The 22,876-nt window shown below is 41.6% G+C and overlaps 1 protein-coding gene across 2 annotated transcripts in view; it reads right to left on the bottom strand.

Annotated features, from left to right (window-relative positions):
- Nucleotides 1–2,853: 2,853 nt before the first annotated feature.
- The window catches only part of dph1 (diphthamide biosynthesis 1), a 63,070-nt gene continuing 43,047 nt past the window's right edge, over nt 2,854–22,876 (bottom strand). For both annotated transcript variants that reach the window (XM_031759802.2, XM_039598331.1), the window contains 7 exons: nt 21,226–21,347; nt 18,445–18,513; nt 17,567–17,723; nt 13,753–13,853; nt 6,523–6,601; nt 4,019–4,153; nt 2,854–3,661 (listed from right to left, as the gene is read on the bottom strand). In XM_031759802.2, the coding sequence (XP_031615662.1) occupies nt 3,581–3,661; nt 4,019–4,153; nt 6,523–6,601; nt 13,753–13,853; nt 17,567–17,723; nt 18,445–18,513; nt 21,226–21,347 (744 nt within the window). In that variant the 3' untranslated portion in view covers nt 2,854–3,580. The remainder of the gene's footprint in view (nt 3,662–4,018; nt 4,154–6,522; nt 6,602–13,752; nt 13,854–17,566; nt 17,724–18,444; nt 18,514–21,225; nt 21,348–22,876) is intronic.

Genomic DNA, 22,876 nt, shown 5'->3' with positions numbered 1-22,876 from the left:
ATACATGATTCCAAACATTTTTACAAATAAATAACTGCAAAAGTGGGGTGTGCGTAATTATTCAGCCCCTGAGTCAATACTTTGTAGAACCACCTTTTGCTGCAATTAGCAACCTTCCTTCACATTGTTCTACCAGCCTTGTCTCCCCTACAGACTGAAAGTCTGCCCATTCTAGACATCAGCCTTTATTGTTCAAATTTCCCCAGATGCTGAAGAGTGATTTAATCAAGACGTTTTCAGATTAAATAGATTGAAGAAGAGCTCAATCTTTTTTTTTTGAAACCATTTTAATCAAACTAATTCAAAGAAATACCATTCCAATTACAGCATTTGAAACTTTACATAATAAGCCTGCTTTGACAAATTTAGCTGTTCACTTTTCTAATTCTGTCCTCAATAGAGCAGTAACCTTTGTTCCCTGTATTTGCTTTCCATCATTGTATCAGATTTGATGCTTCTTAGCAAAATCCAGAAATGGAAGCGACAAGAGCTTGATGCTGCCACCACCATACACATGCAGTGGGGAAAATGATCCAGAAATGTCCAGTGTTATGCAGAAACATCTTGCACAGTGACAGCATCTGACCTCTCCTTTTTCCACATATTCTTCTGAAATCGAAACATGGCACATGCAAACTTCACCACAAGTATACTGTTGCACAGTTTTCAACAAGAAATCAGCAGTCTCTTCATCCAAACATCAAAACACAGTTTTTCTCCTTCATATTGTCTTTATAAATTCCCCACCTTTGTAGCCTGCAGCTCCCAGAGTCACGGTGTCCTCTGACAGAAGTTCTGATCACAGGCAATGTAAACCTGAAATCATTTATTTTCTGTTCTAATGTAATCCAATAAATGGTAGCGGGAGAAAAGAGAGAGAGAGAAAGAGGAAAACAACAGAGACACAGGAGCAAACACTGGAACACAAACCCATCTGGATTTCTATACATGCCCTGTTGTTGCCCCAATATTCTCCCTGCCCACCTTCTAATAACACGCAGTATGCGTTAAAATGTACAACAAGAATGGGCAAGAATTTCAGTCTCTAGATGTGCAAAGCTGGTAGAGACATACCCTAAAAGACTGGCAGCTGTAATTGCAGCAAAAGGTGGTTCTACAAAGTATTGACTCAGGGGGCTGAATAATTACGCACATCCCACTTTTCAGTTATTTATTTGTAAAAAATGTTTGGAATCATGTATGATTTTCGTTCCACTTCTCACGTGTACACCACTTTGTATTGGTCTTTCACGTGGAATTCCAGTAAAATTGATTCATGTTTGTGGCTGTAATGTGACAAAATATGGGAAAGTTCAAGGGGGCCGAATACTTTTGCAAGCCACTGTATGAACTTTATTTAGAAAAATATTCCCTGTGTGGAAACTGGTGTTTTATAAAACTTGTAAATGGCTAATAAATACAGTGGATTGCAAATATAAAAATATTTCATTTCTTACTCTAAATTCTAACAGATTCTTCACATACTTTTTTTTAAGGGGTCTATAAGCAGGGAGGTGAGGCGGCGTTACCAAACATTACAAAACCTGTGAACCAGTTTTTGTCCCGTTTCACTAACTGCCATCATCTTTGATGAAGTTTAGATCACAAGACTGATCTCAGCAGTATCTGATTTCAGCAGTCAGTATTTGAGGTCGTCATAATTTTTTAAGTTTACTTGACTAAGAAAGTAATAATGATCTAATTTAACAATTTTGTATTTAAATATAAGGGAGGCATGGTGGTGGTGGAGTGGTTAGCACTATTGCCCCACAACAAGAAGCACCTGGGTTCTTTCTATGTGCAGTTTGCATCTTGTCCCCATACCAGGCTTCTCTCTTGATACCCCTTCACAGTCCAGATACATGCATGTTAGGCTAATCAGCAATTCTAAACCTGCCATGTGTGTGAATGTTGAGTGTTGTCTGTGTTACCATGCAGTAGACAGACTGGCAACCTGTCGAGGCGGCACAGCGCCTCTCGCCCTAGCTGTGAGTGGCTACATCACCTTTGTGACCCTAAATCAGATAAGCAGCAGAAAGTAAATGGCTGGATATTAAATATTAATTTTTTTTTTCCTAGCTCGTTTCTAGTATGGTTAAATTTACAACCATAAAGTTCAATGTATATGATCTGTCTTTAAAAAAAAAACCAAAAAACCCTTTTATTTATGTTGTAATCAGTAAATCATTTTTTATTTAAATCATGACAAATCTTTAGACTGGGATAACAAACCTGAAGGGTTATTAGAGGAGGAAAGGGCAGATTGTTAACATTCCTCCTTCTTTGCCTGTGACAGAACAAACTAGAATATAAATCGAACATCAGCTGAAAGAGAGCTCTGCTGGCCAATAATTTATTCCCGACTGCTATGCATAACACACGGTACTGTGGCAAATACTGAGCTCTTAAAAAATGTAGCTGCTAGCGGGACACGTGACGCATCCCGGATATGTCTGGCAGTATCGCTCTATCTCACTGGCATTTGCTGTTGAAGTGATACAAAGGTGGAAAGCAGAGTGAGGATGTGATTGGAGAAGCTGGGTAGTTGTTTAGAATTAAAACTCTCCAAAGATCACCTGTCACACTGTGCTGCCACCTGGGGAGGGTTCTTGGGATCAGCTGAGGCCACGGTGGGCTTCTGTCAATCAGTTTTTGCTGTAACGGCCAAACAGCAATAGGAGGATTATTTATTTATTTATTGACAGACTCCACCATCAATAAATAATGAGAATGGAGAGCAGTCGTGACTAGCTCTGCACGCATCTAGGAACTCATACCACTCAGCTTTAAAAACAGGCTCATAGCTTCAGAACAGCACTGCATTTAGGGGGAAAAAAACCTGCTCCCAACAAGAAAGGTTTCATTTCTGATTTACTGTTTTCACAATTTCACCACAAAAACAAGAAAGCAAAACAGGGTCAGGTCGCATCTCAACTGCTCACATATCGGCAGAAAATGTGAAAGTATGAAAAACACAAAATGACACGCTGAGCGTACAAAAGTGCTTCCTACAATGTGGTCGGCTGTTTTTAAAACGCAGCATAAAGCGAATCTCATTTTAAGTGTCAGTTTACAGTGCTTCGCCCAAGTGGATTGCATTTGACTAGAGCCACCCACATTGGCAGACACTTAATTCCTTACAGCATGCTCAAGGTCATCTCACGCTTTCTTTTGGAACAATCATAAAAGAAGAATCTCCATTACAGAAAGGCCCACATATTTCCCCTTTGCAGGCAGAATTCATTTCGTAGCACAGCAGGAAGCAGCTTCGTCATAACAATCAGACTGACATGAACATGCAAGAGCCTGAAAATGTAAGATATTCTCTCACTTGCATGTATTTTTAAACCAGAATACATGCAAAAAAATAAAATAAATAATGGAAACATTTTAGTTTGATCTGCTGTCCTGTAAGATTAGAAGCCATATATATAACTCCCAATCTATTTGAAAAAGAAGCTGAAAACTCCTCTGAAGTTAGACTGACTGAAATTCCCATTTTTCCTCTTCTGGTCTGACCTCCCTCTGCTTATTAGCAGATGCAGACACACGAGTTAAAGACAGCGCTGGTCACGATGTGTCATTCCCCTTGGCAGCCACAGGGGGCGCACTGGTTCTGCTCACAGTGCTTGGCAGGAATGGCTGGCTCCGAGCCTTTTTTCTGCAGGCAGGAAGAGGGATAGCATTAACACTTGGAGCGGTGACAGTACCTACCTCAGACATACAAATGGTAATACTGGGAAATACGGCTACTGTATCCACAGAGCAGTAATTAAATCAATATCTATGCATCCTTCTTCATTTTTAATAGGTAAAAGGAACATCAAGGTCAAGGTCATAGCCACGCCTTACAAAGAGATGTCGAGATACATGTCCTGTTGTCACGGTGCCACTGGGTGTCAGTGTGGTGACATTCTGATAAAGACCATCAAGCATGAGTTGAACAGTGTGTAATCGCTTTTTATCAGCGTTCCCCACCCGTCACTCATTCTTTTTTTTATCTCCCAGCCCTATTCACCTGGGTCTGTCTACGAGCAGGCCGCACAGGTTGGTTGTCAGGGTGGTTAGGTGCCCACGGACCCAGGCTCTGATTGGAGTAGAAGTCCATGGGGTAGACTTCCTTCCAGCCTACCTCTTGTAAAGCAACAGCTGCCTGAAAGATACCAAGAAATACAGATGGCGAGAGAGTGACAAATCAGAACCAAATCAAAAAAGGACAAGAAACCCGATAAGCAAAAGGTGCAATAATGGCACCCTCCAAGGTGTTATGGTACATGATTCCGCTGATTTTCACTGTCACCTAGTACTGTATCTGCAGTTTTCAGCGTTTTGGACAAACAAGCGGCAGGAAACCACAGAGTGATGAGAAGACACAACAGACTGACTATACCGACAAGACAGGTGTCATAATATTAAGCTTGGATAACAGGCAGAGTTGTCATGTTATCCCTATGCAGCTGCACTGAACGCTACAACAGCTGTTAGAGAGGAACAACAACAGTGGCATGACAGAGCTGTGACTTAAGTGAAGACTGCTCCATATGGAAGAGAAATGCCTGTGAATACTGATTCCGAGCGAAAGTAAAAGCATACATAACAAGCGTTCTGAATGAAAGAACAAATCATTTGAGTGTTCATTTATTCATTTATCCGAGTACTCGTTCATCTTTCAAGCTGTTTAGATGCCAAGACCTAACTTCAGCTTTGAACTATTTGGAATAATTCCGATGATGTATGGAATTATGATGAGAAAACAAGTCATAGAAATTTTATAAAACTCCAAATACACCCGTTAGAGAATTTAGTTCAAAGGAGACATGAAAAATTCAGCTTCAAAGTGATGAAATCTTTCTTCTAGTGCGACATAATTCATCACTGTTGCGCAGCTTGTGACTGTCGTTCGTTAGTATAGCGCGCACCCAAACCGACAAGGCAGTGTTCGGTTCGCTTACCCAAAGGCTTAAGTTTTCTGAATAAAACCAGAAGTAAAAACATTATTTTTCTTTAAAAGAAAGTACTGGAAACTTAATAAAGCTTCTTTCTTTCTTTTTTAAGATATAATTGCATCCCAGCTATGTTAAAAAATCTCATAAATATGTGTTTTTCAGGCAAAATAACTTTCTCCATATCCAGATTTTAAAACACAATCTATCAAAAAAATAAAAACACTACAGAGTAACCATCCCTTCCTTTCTCCAGGCAGCCTTCTACCAGAGTCTCCTCCTCTCGTCTACCCCTTATTCAATCAGTTTCTCGCTTCTCTCTCTTTTCCCCACTGCTCTCGTTCTCTCCCCTCTCACACCAACTGCCTCTCTCTGTGGAAGCTAGCTTCTCTTGCTAATCCCTGCTCTGACAGGAGAGCCAAGTGTGTCTTATTGACTATAAATATAACATGAGACGCACTGAAAATAAATCTCCTTGCTCACTTCACCCTCCCATCTCGTTCCTCTTCATCTTCCTCCTAAATGCCACAGTGAAAAGCATAGCGCACCGAGACGTGTAACACTCATAGGTATGAGATGCGGGTGAATTAAGACTTATCACAAGCGCGCATATACAGACACAAGAGCAGCACCAAATTATTTAAATGCACAAACATCGTTCCCAAATAGCTGGCGGGGAGAGCAAAGCAAACTGTAGCACAAAGGGCTTAAGAAAACAGATTGCTGCTTTCCTCATTACAGCAGGGCGAATTTCCGTCTTCGCATGCGCCGTTATAGACCTCAGTCAAAAACAATGCAAAATAACCATTACTTTTTCTTCTAAGGTGAATGCTATCATTATTCTTAATGGCCCCGTTCTGAAATCTAAGTGCTTTCACGTCGTGTGCGGCGCACAAAGATGTGTAGTCTGAATATAACAGCAGCCATTTCAAATCACAATCCAATATTCAAGACAGCAATTCCCCTTGCAGCCATTTCAGTATTCAAATCAGTGGCATACATCTGAGGGAAAAAAAATTGTTGAACGAATTAATAGTTGACTTCAAGTGCTAACCAGTGAGGTCACATAACAGCATAATGTGACATAACTGCCAAGCTCATCACAAAACAAGCCTGCTTTCTTTTTGCTACAACAGCTGCAGACAAACAAACACATGCTTTGAAATGGATCTTTATGGGATGCTGTCCGATCCATTTCTCTCCCTTTAGAAAAACAAGATAGCTGAAAGGGGTGGGGGGTGTCTATATGGTTCTGCAGCCAGCAGGGGGGGCTAGTCTGCTGCTGATGGTGTTTTATATGCGTGTGCTGGCGTGCTTTATGGCAGGGAGAGGAAGAGGGAGGAAGAACTAGACATAATTCTTCATCTCCAGCACAAGCAAGGCCTTGATGAGTCTTATACAACTTGAAAAATCACTTAACAATGTAACTTTCTCCTTCTGCACTTTGATGAAGGCTTCAACACGACATCAGTCAGGTTATGTGCAGACAGGAAGGTCTGTGTGTGTGTGTGTGAAATGTGTGACACTTGTATGAAAAGCGATTAGCGGCTTGTTGAGAGGCTGTAAGGTTGATGCTTACCTCATATGGAGAGAGAAGGGGTTTGGAGAAGGCAGTGCCCCAGTCGATAGAAAGGCGTGGACAAGCGATCTGAACCCACCTGTAAGAAGGAGTAGGTGCAAATTTTAGCTCAAACGTACACTTGAGAATCAGTGCAAATGCGAGTGTAACAGTTAAGCAATAACGTTGAGAGACTAAGATCCTATTAGACAGGCAGAGCACATCTACAACTGCACACTGCATGTGGGTACGTGATGCAGTGGGTTGTGCGAGGAGACTCCCTCCACCTGACCTCCAGCATCTGTTGGAGAGATCTGTCCTGATTTGCAACAGTTCTAAAGACAGCCATGCGACACCATCTGAATGCATAGTCAGAAAGAGGGAGGCTAAAAAGACAGGGATGAAGGCTTCAAGTGGTCTAGTGGTGCCGACTGGTTGCAAGAGGCAAAAACAGAGAGGAAAAAAAAAATACAGCAAAAGATGCAAACAGGGGTAAAAGGAAATGCTGTGAAAGGAAAGAGGAAGAGGTTAGGTGAGTGTGAATAAAAAAGCCGCACCAGCCGGTCTCCACGGAGGTAGCCTACATTGCTCGCAGACAGGGTGGCGGAGGGATGGGGTGGGGTGGGCGTAGGTTTAGTGGTGAAGCGGCTGTGTATTAAAGAGATGGGGAGGGGGGTGGGAAAAAAAAGAGAGAGAAGGACACAGATACAGAGCGATAGGGAGAATGAGCAATGAAGATGAAAAACCGGAGGGGGGGTTGAAGAGGCGCAGGCAAGAAGAGAAGACAGAAGTGAGGCAGAAGAGAGGAAGAAGACAGGCAGGGAGGAAAGTGTTTACTCTGGAAAATGCATGGGAGTAGGATGAGGAGGGTGTAGAAGTAAACAGCTGCAGGGAAAACTGAACAATGGGAAAATGGAGACGGAAAGTGGCTGGGGCTACGGGGGTTAGCTTTCACAGATCAATGCTATTCACAGCTCCGTCTCTACTGAGGAAGCATAGCATTCCCTGTCCCTAATCCTTATGATGAAGATCCATCAGAATGATTGATAAATACAAAATGAACTGCAGTGTATATAAAGACTAATGCTAAGTAAATGTCAATGAGGACACACCAGTTTGAGATTTGGTTTGCGTGTGCTTGACTACTTTCAAGTGTATGGTACTGCGTCAAATTTCCTTTCTGTCTTTCCCTCATTTTCCAACTTTCACACAGTTTCTCAGCTGCAGAATTGATTGCACCGCTGACGCTCACTCCACTCTGCTTTCTGTCACAGAAATATTCCACCCCCTCTGGGCAAATGCATGGCATTTTCTCATTTTCAAATAACACTTAAAAAAAAAGGCTCCCCCCAAAGAGTGAATTCTGATTCATCCTCCTAATTTGAGAGCCAGCTGAGTCAGAGACATTTCAACCAAGCACCAATCTCCTCAGTCCTAAGTTGGCCAAGTTTAGATGGAGATTGGAATCTGAAATGTGACCTTTAGGTCTATCAGCCGCTATTCATAACCAGAGCCTTTAAACACACAAACACTGCACGTGCATCAAAGCAGCCTTAGTGCAGGAAAACAGTGGGGAAAAGGGCTAAATATAGGAGGAAAACCGACAGTTTGTATATGCGTGTTTTTATATGCAACATGTTTTTGAATATGCAAATTTGCAGTGCAAGATTCAAAAAGAACACTGGAAGTGATAAAAAAAAGAGAGAGGGTGATTAATAAGCAAAGAGTAAATCCTCAGGGCTAACTCTGAGAGTAGAGAGGGAAGTAAGACAAAAAGCATGAAAAGGGAAGGAAGAAAGGATTCGTCCTTCATAGGGAGAAGATAGCTGATTGGCACATGAACTGAGGCGGGACTTAAAAGTGTTAGCAATGAGATTTTCTGAATGTTGCAGTGTGGTAAGGCACATAGTGCCACTGTATTGTTCCTTAAAAGCAGTGGAAACAGTATTTATAACCCCTATCTTTGAAATCATTTTAGCAAGTGTGGAAGAGAACTGATATCATCATGACGTACAGTAAAACACAAAGACTTCAAAAAACAGGAGAGGTACATGTCTCATTTGAGCCTTGTTCCACAATTTGCTCACAAACCAAGATTACCTAAAATAAATAAACAGTGGAACAGACTGTGGGCACAGTGTGGTTTGTAGCTCAGCTGCAGGGGAGGGGTGGAGCAGTGGGTTTAGGGTGTGGTATCAGGGGAGGATGACCTACAACGTTGTTTTCCATCACCTGGTCATGCCTTCCCTATTTCAGTTGGATGCAGGGACCTGAAAAGAGAGCTGTGTGCTGTAAGGGGACAAGGCAGCGTGAAAGTTGCGCAAGAAAAGAAAGTATGGCAAATAAAAGCACCCATGCTGTGTGCCTCGGGTACTGCATACCACAATGGGACCAAAACCCAGTCCGGTGAAGGATGATGGACCAGCGACTGGCGCAGCCATTGAAGGGGCTGGCCCATATGGTGGTGAAGCTAGCTGCCATGCATATGGAGCAGGCGATGGTGCACCGGAAACAGTTTGACCAGTTGCAGCACCTGGCCGAGCACCGGACCAGAGTGTTGGAGGATCTGGTACCACAGTGGTCAGCAAGGTACATGTGGCGGCGCTGAGCCTCCCCACAATGGTAAAGGTCAGCTTCCAGTGTGTTCACCAGGCGATACTGGATCGGCTGGAGCTCACACCGAAAGACCATCGCCGCAGTTTCCAGGGAGACCTGATGGGGCCAGCAGATCTGCCCTCGCCAGGTGGCTGCAGCCTGGCTCAACCAAAGGAGAGGCTTTGCTGCTCGAGCATTTCATGGAGAGGCTCCCAGTGGACACAACAGAGTGGGTCCGCTACAACCGACCAGTCGGCCTGGGGCAGCTGCAACCACGAGTAGTTGGCTGGTCCCGGCTCCATGGAGGCAGCTGCGGAATGCATCACCATTGAGGCCCGCCACCAGCATCATCTACCCTTCCCACCTCTCTGTCTCTTTGCAGGTCCCACCGCTAAAGATGGCACACCTCACTCACCGGGAGTTGCACGAGGATCAGGGCAGGACTGCTGGAAGTACGGACGACTGGGATATGTCCGGCAAGAGTGTGTGTGGATGGAGGTGGGACAAGTGTTCCATGTCGCTGGCCCTCCAACACCCTCCCTCAGCCAGGATATGGTGGACTCAGGCTACATACAGAACCTGGTCAACGAAACCCTAGTTTGGCCCGGGGCTTTAATGGAGGCAAAGTGGGTGGAGGTTAGGTGTGTGCATGGGGACATGCACAAATATCCCATAGAGCCACTTCAAATTAAATAGCAGGGCAAAACACAGAGTAAAGGCTGGAGTTAGCTCGCGACTGATGCATCCCTTAATTCTTGAGACAGGTTGGCCCGGGGTTTAATAACCTTTTGGCATAGTGTGTGGGGATGCATTCAAGGCCTTTAGCAGAGTGTAATGTCTTCGACCAAGTGATAAAAACTGATGGTCAAATGGGGCACCCTGAAGCAGCGCCGACCTACCTGCATTTTGTATCGATTAAGGAAAGGTTTTATCGAGTTAGTCATGACACCCTCACAGAAGAGGAACACACCCAGTTGTTGGTGCCTAAAAGTCACCGGGAAATTACTTTCCAGGAGGAAAGTGCTTTGAGTCTTTCATACCACACAGACTTTTGTGGACAGTTATTTAGTCAGCCTCTATGAAAATGATCTGTCTTCTCTAAAAAACATGATGCTTTCAACACAACACAACATATAAGGTTTAGAGGAGCAGCATGCAAGTGATATATAAAGGTAAAACTGCCTGACATTTAAATCTGGATATGCAATGTGAGCTCCAGCCTGAGTACACTGCATTACCCGCTGTGGCCCATTACACCCCAGCCTCCACCTGTGTGGCTCTGCTTCAATTACACTTACAAACTTGACCTGCCAAGAGCAAGAACAATTAACCTTTCAGAACTCCAAGGAGAGAACAATTTCTTCACCTTTGATTGCAAACTAGCTAATTGAATTAAAATAAACAATTTCTTTTTCTTTGGAGCCCCCCTCCCAGACCCCAAAAATATTCGAACAGAGATAAAAGGCTGAAATATAGCGGCTGGCATTTGCTGTCTGGCTGAGATAAGTGTGTGTGCTGTGCAGATGTCTGCACAACAGTTTAAAACCTGCTTGGGGACAGCCTAATTACACTCTTAAGAGCATATGTTAATGGTGCCTCTCACTTTATATGAGTGAGTATGTGTGTGTCTAATGACAAAGAAAGCCTGAGGGTGGGATCTGTACAGTGTGCTATGTTGGTTAGTGCTGAGCAGTAGTGAGTCTTTTACCGCCTCACCGTCTATCGTTCAATCTCCCTCGCTTTGTCTCTCTCTTTAATTCCTCCTTTAACACAAGCAGATTTGACACAGCTTCAAACACTTGGTGAATTGTATTGTCTATAATTGTCTCACAAACTATTTGGAGGAGCAAGGTGAAAAAAAATAGTAGAGGTGAACAAACTAATGGTTTGATAAATATATAAATAAATGTTAAAATTATCATCAGAAGAATTCCACTTAAAGTTGTCACCCCTAATAAATATTTATCACCAGTAATATGGACAATGTTGGCAGCAAGTCATCTTCAAATGTCAAATTTTTTAGGCTTGTTAAGGAACTATTTTATGATTACAGACAAAGCCACATTATTAAAAATGAAGGAAATGGCTCTAAATAGCCGACAATCGTCCATCAGTCCTGTTTTTGTTCTTTTGCACTCGCTGAAATGCATCTGCAGCAACAAGTGTCCATAAAAATACTGGCAGGCATCGGTGCTACCCCTTAGCCTCCTAGTACAGCGGTCCAACCCCGCGGGCCATGGAAACCATCAAGCCTAAAACCCTCCACAACTACCACTAACCTGGTGAACTCCAGCTTCTACCAGAAATGAGTCTGACTTCTTATTGGTGAATAAATGTCAGCAAACCATGCTGATGTGACAAGTGTACAGGGAAGGAATAGCCCATAACGACCAGCCCAATAGTAACTTGAACTATTTAACCAAACATGAACTAGACAAGATTCTCAGATAACTTTTATGACCAGCACAGAAACTCAGGTTTTGTGTTGGCTCCAGCACTCTGAAATGATAAACAGCCCTAGTCTGCAATAGTACAAAGGCAGACTACTCCTGCACTATTTTCTGATGTATATACATTCCATGGACAGCTTATTAGGTGCACCTAGATAAAACTATTACAAACCAATAAAACAGCATAGCAATAAATCATCACCCTGAAGGTTAATAATATTCTGGTTTTGTTTCTAGTTCCAGACCTGCTGTAGTATGGTGCTAATTTAACTTCATGGTCACTTTGGGTGATAACATGAATTTGTCATCTATTGAAAGCTGGGTTTTTTTTTTTTTTAAATAATTAAAGGAAAATCAAATCTAGGGTTTACTGATGGTATAAAAAAATTGTGTAAAACCATACAATAAATCTCTACCTGAGATACATGTGTAGATTGGGCTTTAGTTTTAATGTTAGTGAAACAGATCTTGCTGGAAACCTCTTTGTCTGTAATGAGGGTTTGTTTTGGTTGAGTGAATCGTGCCTGAATTACATAATGTTTGAGTTGTACTCATACGTCAGTCTGAAGACAAGAGCCAAAAAAACAAATAAAAAAATAATCTTTTTACCGTGATCGCTCGCTTTCCAAACACAGCCCCCTCAACTACCTCTGCATCTCTCTCTCTCTCCCCAACTCTCTCTCAGACCTTCTGTCCCTTTCTCACCCACTCCTCCCTCACACATCACACCTCTCATTACTCCACAGTGAGAGGCCAATCTGAGGGAGTGTGAGTGCTGTGCCTGTGCGAATGTGATTGGCGCTGCTGCACATCAGTGTTTCACTAACCCCTTATCCATCTTTAACTCTGCTCTTGTGGTTGGAAGTCAGATAAATCAGAGAAACTGAACCTTGGAGCCAGAGTACTTGATATTTCATTGAATAAAACGTGAGGAGTTCATGTCTAAAAGACACCTGTAAGTTGCTGGACTGGGTTACAGTGCTACACAGCAGAGAATGCTTCAGGACCTGCCACTACACATATCAGGCTGTTAAAGTCAAGACCTTAGTGTACGAGGGAATGAGAGCGTCTTTATCAAGTTGCTTCAGGTTTCCTGGCTTCACAAGTAAAATTCTTACATAAACAGAAGTAAAACCTAAAGAAAAAAACCCTGAATCTTCATCAAGGGCAAGGTTGATGTACTTTCTACTTTAACTTTACTGCAAAACAGACTGAAAGTATGCACTTCAATGTATGATTTGTGTATAAAGATCCCTTTTCAATGCACTTTGTGCCAAACTGAAATTTTATGGCTTGTTCAAGTTCATTACATTGGACCATTTGCTTTTATGCCATATGCAAAATCATGGATTCTCCCCAGGACTTGAATGCCAATTTTGTGTATAAAGCTATAAACTCTGTTTGTCAGCTCCCTGTTATAGCACCCATTTGCAAATTATGCTGACTACCCAATTAAGTGTGCAGTGATGCTTACAGAATACATTTCAAATGCTGCTGATTGCAAATTTTAGGTGACTACTAGCTGCTGAACACTAGATTTCTGGCAGGGTCCTTGATGTGAAAGATAAATTACCCAGCCTTTATACCAGAGAGACACAGCAGTGATAAAGAATTGGCAAATGAAGAACACAAAGAGCCAAAGGAGGAGTTTTAGGGATGTGTGTAGGTTAATTAATTTTTGGATTTAATGTTGCTGTATGGCATAGCACACGAACAAGGAAAAACAGAGCACAAAACAGAATGAAAAACAGTGCAAGAGAATATGAGAAATCATTTTGCTTCCTCTGCTTCGGCTCAGCATTTCTAACTAAATGAAGAGCACGCTTTAATTAGGGCATGCGTTAGCGCATGTGTAAATAAGTCCATATTTATATTTGTTGCAACGCATATTCAGGAATTTGGGTTTAAAGGGCAGAGTTTCAGATTTAATTTGAGAAGTTGAACCACAACACCACAGTGAGAAAGTAATGGCTGTTTCATACAGACTCCCCTGTTTTCAGGGACTCAATATACCAATGAATAAGCTTGAATGCTTATTTTTCATACTGTGTTTCTAGAGTTGTATGCATTTCCTTGATCAAATATATGTCTTTAATATGTCTGGGCAAAAAATAATTATTTCTTTTAAATTGTGACAGTGTCAAACAAACCATCAAATGAATAACATTTTGAAAAAAAAACTGTGTGTATGCATTATAATACTCACGCATCTACATCTGGTATCAGATCCAGTTTGCTGGGAAAGATCTCAGAGAGAAGCACTCGAGTGAAGGACTTGCCCAAGGACTGGAGCTTTGACTCCAGGTGCTGGAAGAAAAAGAGATGAAAAAAATTTTGCCTTCTACACATAAAACAACAATCTATGGCTGTGAAACTCAGTCACATATAATAAAGTACAGGTCACATGATGCATGACATTAACATGTGCTGATAATCACTCCAGAGGTTTTGCTCTTTCACAGTTTCAGCTTGACTAGACTTTTTCATCTGGATATCAAGCTTTGAACTATCGCATCTCTGCCTATTTATTTTTTCTGCTAATGCACATTTACACTTTGGAAACAGCATCTTACACTCCATCCAGTATAATGTGATTCTCCCCTTCAATCTCTTTCCAATTAGCTCTGGCCTCAACACCTCAACAGGGAAGCTTAAAGATTAGACCCCCAAACCAACTGGCTATGTTCAGAGCAAAGTGCATAGTGTACTATTCCAGCCTCTATACAGACGATCAATCTCTTCATCCTTTCGCCATGTGTCCAGGCACACTCTAAAGATAATTCTTTATTGGGCACTTACAACTGAAATCCCATTCTCGCAGTCTCCACCTAGAGCTTAAAGCTGTAGGAGAGGGCAGGAATTTAGATTGAGCATTTGTGCCTCAGATTGGCTCATTTAAATGTTTTGTACAGTGTCTGCATTACTGTGGTGGATTAACTAACTCATCTGTCAATCTAATATTTTATGGTCACTATAAAAAAAGACCATATGATCCCCACCCTTTGATTAGTAATATAATTAATTACCATCCCCAAATCCAGTGTTTTCAGGCAGAGTATTATATCGTCAGACATGGAAGTGTTGAATCTCGCAATCACTTCAGGCTTGGCAGTAAACTGTTAGATCGGGTGCTGAACAGTCTGATGAAACCTACACAATTACATCACCAGCAAAGCTGCAGTTCTAATGTGCCTGGTTTCTCTCCACTCTTTAAGTCCACCTGGAGATTCTGTCCATAGATTTGACAGAACAAAGGTTTAAAAAATAAAATAAATAAATCAGCCCAGCTACTACTCAGAACACACTTTACTTGGTGAGGTATTGTCCACAATAGTTTTGAGCTTTTTCTGCACGGAAGGTTTCCAACACAGTTAGCAACTGAATCATCAGCTTACGGCTGCCGTGAATACTCAGAATAAGACCTCTGAGTGCAAACTGGATTACATCTTGGAGAAGCTCACTGCGGTCGTGAGTTCTCAGAACTCGGCTCTTTGAGCACAAGAATGACAACATCACGGAGCGTAAGTTTGATAACATCATGGAGAAGCTCACGGCTCTCCAACGAGAGATTGAGAGACCAGTGTGTTAGAACAGCTTTGAAATTCATATGAGTTGTTTGCACTAAAGTAAAAACCACCATTACTTCATGCGGATACCCCTTTGGCACCAGCTGTGGTCTCAAGGCTGGAGCTGAACAACAACACCCTGATAATGGACTGTGTTTAGTCTGTTCTTCCCATTCTATGCAAGGCCACCTGGGTTGGCTGGAAGACTGTTTACTTAGCCTGGCAGGGCGAAGGACACTGTCTCAGCTGAACTCTGGACACATACACACACACGCACACAGACATGTATACACATGCAGATATACACTCATCCCCCCTCCCCCTCCAAACGCCTTCGACGCTTATTCCCTTCCGATGCTGACGGTGGATCATGGAGACCAGTGCATAGGCTGCAGGCCCGGATGTACTGTCTACATTGGCTGTCTCTCACCCTTTACCCACCCCTGTTGCTTGTCATGTGTTTCTTTGGTGTATTAAGAGTTTTTTCATGTGCGATGTGCAGAGGTGTTTTTTTTTTCTGTTCTCAAACTGATCTCCCTCTTCGAGCTCAGTCTGGGGGGAGTTATTTTTTTCTCCTTATCTTTCCTCATGTGGTGCATTTTCCATTGTTATACCTCTCTGACCTGTCTTCCCCATGTGATGTTTTTGTGTAATGTATGTATGGTTGGAGGGTAAGATGGCGCCGCCATTGCATGCAATAGGTCGGCAGCCTTAACATGAAATTTCCAATTGTGGGACTAATAAAGGTATATCAAATCAAATATCAGTGTCCCCCACACCCATCCGGTAAAATTCACTTTGGCAATTCTGGAAAAGGGCAGTCCAGCCAAGAGTTTGGATGCACAGTTGGTGCACTGTGCAGCGCTGACTCCATAAAGATATTTGAACTCTACCATTATAAAAAGATTTTTCACAACAGAAAAGTGACAAACAAGTGAGACAAAGACAGTGTGACTGGCAAGTAGCAGTCTCACATGTGGCTATCATTCCTCAGGGTCGGTGAATAAAGCCCAGTGGGCACAAGCCCAGTCACCAGACCTTATAAAACATGTCATTAAATGAAACTGTTTAGCCAAATGAAGGAACTTGGTTCTTTTTCTCACTCTGTCTTTTTAGTTGTGGGTAGCGGACTGAGGCGTTACCTGGGAATCTAAAAGGCAGACAAACCAGAAGATATCCCATAAATCTTTCTTTGGTGAGATATAAGTAAAATGTGACAGTTATCCACTGTCCTTGGGAGTATCTTGCAACATTTAGATCACTGTGCTCTTATCAGATAGTTCTGCCCCCTTACTTGAGAGGTTATCTGACACTACACCTCCTAATCTTAAAAGATCTCTGGTGAGTTTGTATTCAAATCCCTTTTTTTAAATCCACCCCCGAAATGCAACACAAAGATTAAACTTTTCACTCTAGTTGACATTTATACATCAGTGCTAACATAATCTCTTGAGTCTGGATATTTGCAAACAAGTCAAGTCTATGGATGTACACTCGCTGAGGAAGTATTAAACCATTTACATCTAGCATTTAGATGGAGGCTCCAGTTTTTCATACAGCAATCCATACAGCACTGAAGTAAAATTCAAAACAGTATGGAAAAGAAAGGGAAACAAAACAAAGAAAAGGAACAAACAGGAGAAAAACAAACTGGCAATCGAAGAGAGGGCAAATCAGGAGGGCCAGCTGCAAGTTAAGAGTGACCAGAGAGACCTTCACACATGCTAATACATAATATCTTGTACTTGCACAGACTCCGAGTTTCTCACTTATGAGTCTGCACCAAATATACCAGCCTTTGACCGTGTGCACTTACTATACTATTTATGAATTCTCATGCCAATAGTTCTGTCTAAGCAAGGTTTGTCTTACCTACAAAGTGTGATGAGAGCCTTAAACAGTTACTGATAGATAATCTAAAATCATTTGTGTATAAAAATACTCCACATTTCACTGAATTATTACAATTAACCAGTTGAATACTGCTTAGAAATGCTTGCTGAACAAGATCGTGAGCTGCATTTCTGAGTGGCTGAATTTTCCAGAGTTAATTTATGCAAATAATGTGATGGGACTGCTGCAAAAAGCTTTCACAGAGGAAAAGTATAGACTCTGTTCTTTATGCTTTGAGATGTTTATTTGTAGTTGTTTATTTCATGTTTGTATTGTGGAAGCAATAACAGAAAACGCTCAAAATCATACATCACTAGTAACACTCAAATACAGTCAAGCTTGAAGCCAGCAGCGAGATCAAGGATAAGATTTTCTATGGCTGTTTGGCTGCATCATCCTAAATTTGAAATAACAAGCTCCCAGTGTGACGACTTCTTGTCTTATTAGTACTTCATGTCACCAAATCACTTGTCAAAAAAAACTCGCGCTAAGAAATATTACAAGCCGTTGCACAAATGGCCTCGGGACATGTAGAGTGTTGAAATGAGGATGCAAACTCACCTCCAGGACTTTAGGGCTGCCCTGTCGGCCAAGCGTACCCAAGATCAGTCCCCATCTCTGGGCCAGTCGAGCCTTGTCAATAGCCTGGAGCCTTAAAGCTCGCATGGCTTCGTGGTCGTAGTATTCCCTGGAGAACACCTTACTGTAGGGGTCGTATCTACAAACATAGCCAGGCAGAAAAAGGCTGAAAATCACAGATGTGAACAGGACGTGCCGATACTTTTAAAAGGATGAACCTGATTACACACATTACAATCTATTGTTCTGGTATCAATCTCAAGGACAGAAATGCAAAAAAAAAAAAAAAAAAGTAAAAAAAGGTGAAAAATCCAATTACAAAAAGTCATCAAATACAACAGGAGTTAGTGTATCTGAGGGAAAATAGATGTATTTTTGAGCATCTAATCTCCTTTTCTCTGGTACAAGGGGTACACTTGAGATTAGAATCTTGTTTATGAGAGAGACCTGTGATCTGTGCAGCAGTGCATATGTCTATAACAACACAATTTCACTTTGCATGCAAACAAGCCTCATCAAAACAGAACTTGAGCTTCACATAATGTTATCATGCCACTGCGATAAGGTGAATAATCAGGACCGCAAGCAGTTTTTAAATTTAAACAGCAATAAAAAGCATCTTGAGATTCTGAGCCTTAAACATAATTTGAGGATCCAAAAAGGTGATTATGAATGTAAATCGCTTCCGTACTTAAAAAAAGTTTCACTTTTTTCACTGTAATTATTACAAATAGCTTATTTTACATCATTTCCTCCCAAATTATCAAACTAACACTAGTGCTATAATCAAATCGTTGCACTATTTTGTATATCTGATGTCAGCATATAAAGAGAGATATACATGAAATATGTGACTATACCTGTAGGCAGGAATGTCTGGGTTTGCAATCATGATTGATTCCAGGTGAAATCTTCCATCTCCAAGATAACTGTAGAAAGATACCAATCAATTCAATGTTTGAGGTGAATGAAACGAGAGGAAAAATAAAGTGTGCACAGAAAATTCCCCGAAGACGATTAAAATTCATTGTGCAGCCATAAGAAATGCTGACCTATTCTCTTATTCTCTCCATCAGCATTTTCTCTCTTTTTTTTTTTTAACATTGTCTTTTAATTTATGTCTGCAGCCTCTTAACAGAAGACCTACGGCTTGGGTGGAGGGTCTGCCCACTTCTGCTGTTTGGGAATGTGACCTCAACGAGCGGAGCATGCTGTTTACAGAGAATACAAGCTCTTCCAATTAACCCAGGGTCTGGTGCTGGGGATTCGCCAGAGCGCAAGCAGACGTGGAGTTCACAAACCGCAAACACTGAGTGACATGGAGGTGTCTGAAAATGCAAGGTCTCTTACATAAACGCCCCTTGGGGTCAGGCTGAGAAGAATCCTGTTGTTAGTGTGAGGGGGACTAAGGTCAGTACCCCTACTCATTACTTAGCAGGGGTCTCAAAAGGCCTACTGTGTCAGGACGTGCAATTAAACCCACTAATTGGTCAGTGTTTAGAGTGGCCCAAAGCAGGCAGTGGGTGGTTTGCCATACAGGCTACCAAGAGACACAACTAGCCGAGGCTCTATTTGTTAGCAAGTGCATGATTGTGTGTAAGCACGTTTGTCTCTGTTTGCATCTGTGTAATAACACTGAGCACAAAATGAACTCAAGGAGAGCCTCTGTTGCACTGCCTCTCTTTGCTTAGAAACATCCAAGGCCCTCGTATAATTATGTTCCCAACAATAAGCCTGCTGCATTTCAGTCACGGTTGTCCTCAGCACTCTGCGGCTCTAAAAGGTTGGTGTGCTTTAACTCTCCCTATGACCACAGTCCTTCTATCTATATTCTTTATTTTTCAAAAGTGCTCTCACTAGAATGGCAGAATGCTGTGTGTCTGTGCGTTACGCAACTGCCTATTTTCACATTCACATCTTCATATTGTTCTATTATGAGTGAGAGCTAGAGGTGGCAGATCGAAATGGGCGAATGGCCATTTCTCATAGTCTATTTCAATACACTTTAAAAATACTTTCATTATGGAAATGACAAAGACTAAGACCTTTTAGAGCTTCAAAATCACCCTTAAAGACTAATGCATCACTATTCATTCTCCATATTGCTCAAGTGGGTCAAAACTTTGATAAAATGCAATTACAGCTTGAGCACACACCACTTTTTGCTCATTTCGAATTCATATAGGATGACTTGATATTAAATATTCATTTATTGCTATAATACAGGTGCTGAACAAAACCATGCACTGTAAAAAAAGAAATCATATTAAGAGCAGATCTGCTCTGCTTTCGTTAGTGACAGTGAACAATCAAAGTGCCATTACCCGAATAATTCGTTAAAGTAAAAGGAGACTGATCAGCAGAGGGAAACCATTTCGCTGTAGCTGTACTTCCGATATAGCTGTCACATAAAAATAAAATGTTTCAGCTATATATTTTTAGACTGAAATTTAACACTAGGGGATGGTGCTACCAGTGAGGTTAAAGTCCTCATCATTGCTCATGTGTTCAATGTAACACGTGTGGATTAAATGAGAAAGAGAGCAGCATACATCCCTCAGGTAGGCTAATCGATTTTCTCTCCCAGCACACCTCTGCACAAGCCAGCTGACACATCAAAGACAATGCACATTGGATTAGAAGGTGAAACACACTCTGACCCTTCCACAGCTTTCACACATACAAAGAGACACACTGAAACAGACACAGTACACATCACTTTTGTATCCACTTATGCATATAGCAAAGCCCGTCCTTGTGCAGCTGTTATGCACTGGGAGATTTTAATCGCATGGACAAACATTAGATGTGTGCAGATCAGACATATGGGGCTGTGCACCTAGGCATAATTATATCAAGGGAACATCATCTCACTGTGCACTACAAAGCATAAGATTTATCTACTGCAGACCAGCACCAGATGTATAGACACACAGTAGCTGCGGAGGTGTTGTTTGTTAGTTGGACCTGTTACTTTGCCAAAGCACTTTCCTCCCTGCAGCACAGGCAAAATAAGCATCACTTTGACACATCGCACATGAACGGTGTTTTTGTGAAAATACACAGGAAGAAGTCTTTTAGGGTACATGCAGCTCCTGACTGGATGCATCATCTTTTTTTTCTGATTAAGATTCAATAAATAGGGAAAATAAGAAATTAAAACGGGCAATCACACAAGCTGAAACAAATTTACAGACAAACTAATATATTAAGGAAACCTGTCGATCTTTACCATGGCACAGTATAGTAGGTGTCATATTTTGCTAAAGCGTTTCTTTAAATGTAAATTATAAAACATGTGAATATATTGACTCTGGCTTGAAACAAGCCAAAGGTGTCTGAATACATACAATTCAAGCTATTCAAGGTGGCTGTTTCTGGCTGCTTATAGCTCACAGATATGGCTGGTTATCACAGCCAGCTCTGTCTGGTGTGACAGGCATTATGGCATACAGATTATTACTCATGCCACATGGGTGGGCATGGCAATAGCAGGCTTTACTATGGAAGGAAAGGAGAGAAAAGACAATGGCTGCATGAGTCAATGCTGGATCTCTGCAGCTATCTAATTTGTGCTAACTAAAAAAAAGGAACTGGGCAGACACCGTAAGGTGGGAGACAGGAGGAATAAGATTTCTTACACAATGGCATTGACATGGCGCTCCAAGCGAGGGGAGGTGCAGCCCAAAATTTCTCCCGGTGACAGGGGGCGACACTGTGGGACAAGCACATCATACTCTGGCTTGAGGGCTGCACTCACAGCCTGCAATATGGAGGAAGGAGAAGGGATTATATTCTCTGTGCACATATTTAATCAGGTTCTTCACTTTTGATGGCTCATTTTTTACATTTTTAATAACAGAAAGATAACAAGAGATGCATCGAATATGAATGTAGCTGAGTCTGAACCTACAGAAAATATACAGACCAAACATTTTTCTTCATCTTCCATCAGGCTCTGTGCTGTAGGACATTTAAATAAAAGAAAACAATGGATACTACATTAAAGCCAAGTCTGCCTTTTAATGGGTTTCAAGGTTTGCATTGCAATTTTACATTTGATGTAAATCAAGTGATATTAATGCAGAGACCTTCACTTTAATGTAGTGTCCATTGTTTTATTTTAAATTGAAAGGGCTCAAAATATGAACCAGAGGAATAAAAACGTGCAACTGTCTGTGGTCTCGATTCAATGTATGCAAAAGGGAAAAGCAGAATTAAAAGTCAGAAGATAGGGGATTACCACAAGAAAATGGTGCAAATATTTAGAATATTATAATAATATGATATTTTTAAAAGACTGAAAATGTCAAATTCAAGTGATACTTAAAGGGTCATGAATGATTTTCTCCCAGAAGTATAACTCTTAACACAGCCACTGGTGTTTAAATCCTCATGCTTCTGCAAAGCACCAAAAAAAGGCATCACAAAAAATGAACTAGTTCATGTGTACTCATTTAGGTGAAAAGAAAGTGAACAATTGAGTGAACAATTATATAAAAAAAAAGAAAAGAAAAAGTGTGTGTGTTCTGAGGCGGAAGGATAAACAAACGATTTAAGGCTAATTTAAGGCAGTCCACAGGGAAAACGGGTGAACTTTTCTCGCCCGTACTGTGTGACCCCAACAAGCCTACACACCATAAGACACGAGTGAGATTGAAGCAGGCGTGAAAACAAACCACAGAGACTTATGCAGACATATACACATGGACGGACTCAAACATCTCATCATATAATGTGACCTGTGAGGGTAGAGCTTGATTTAAAAATAGTGGTGGTTGCATTAGTAAAGGTCCAAAGTGGTGCTGGTTCAACACAGCATATGAAAGCAGCAAAATGCATTATAGAAAAGGGAGGCAGCCAGCCTGAAAGAAGGCTGCTCGAGCTTAATACTATAGCTGCTGCCACTGCTTATATAAAGAGCACTACTGAGCACGATGCTGAACCGAGCGGCCTTCCGAGTTCATTGCACCTTTCAAATCCAAAATAACTGCTGCCGGATTTGTCAAACCCACACTTGAACTGAGCTTTAAGAGCGGCGTGTGAGCTTGTTCATAAAAGCCAGGAACTGGAAAAAGTATACTGTACAAATGCAGAGACGTGTGTGTGTGTGTGTGTGTGTGTGTGTGTGTGTGTGTGTGTGTGTGTGTGTGTGTCCTGTACTGTACAGACAAATATACTCTTTATGTAATATGGAAAATACAAGTGACAATAACTGTGTGCGTCAGCTCTCTCCGACGTGAGAATCACACACAAATGCACACAAAGTCTGACAGAACCAGCGCTTAATCA

The sequence above is a fragment of the Oreochromis aureus genome, linkage group 14, assembly GCF_013358895.1.
Source record: "Oreochromis aureus strain Israel breed Guangdong linkage group 14, ZZ_aureus, whole genome shotgun sequence".
In the NCBI taxonomy this organism is placed as follows: domain Eukaryota; kingdom Metazoa; phylum Chordata; class Actinopteri; order Cichliformes; family Cichlidae; genus Oreochromis; species Oreochromis aureus.
This window is presented reverse-complemented; position numbering and strand designations above follow the sequence as displayed.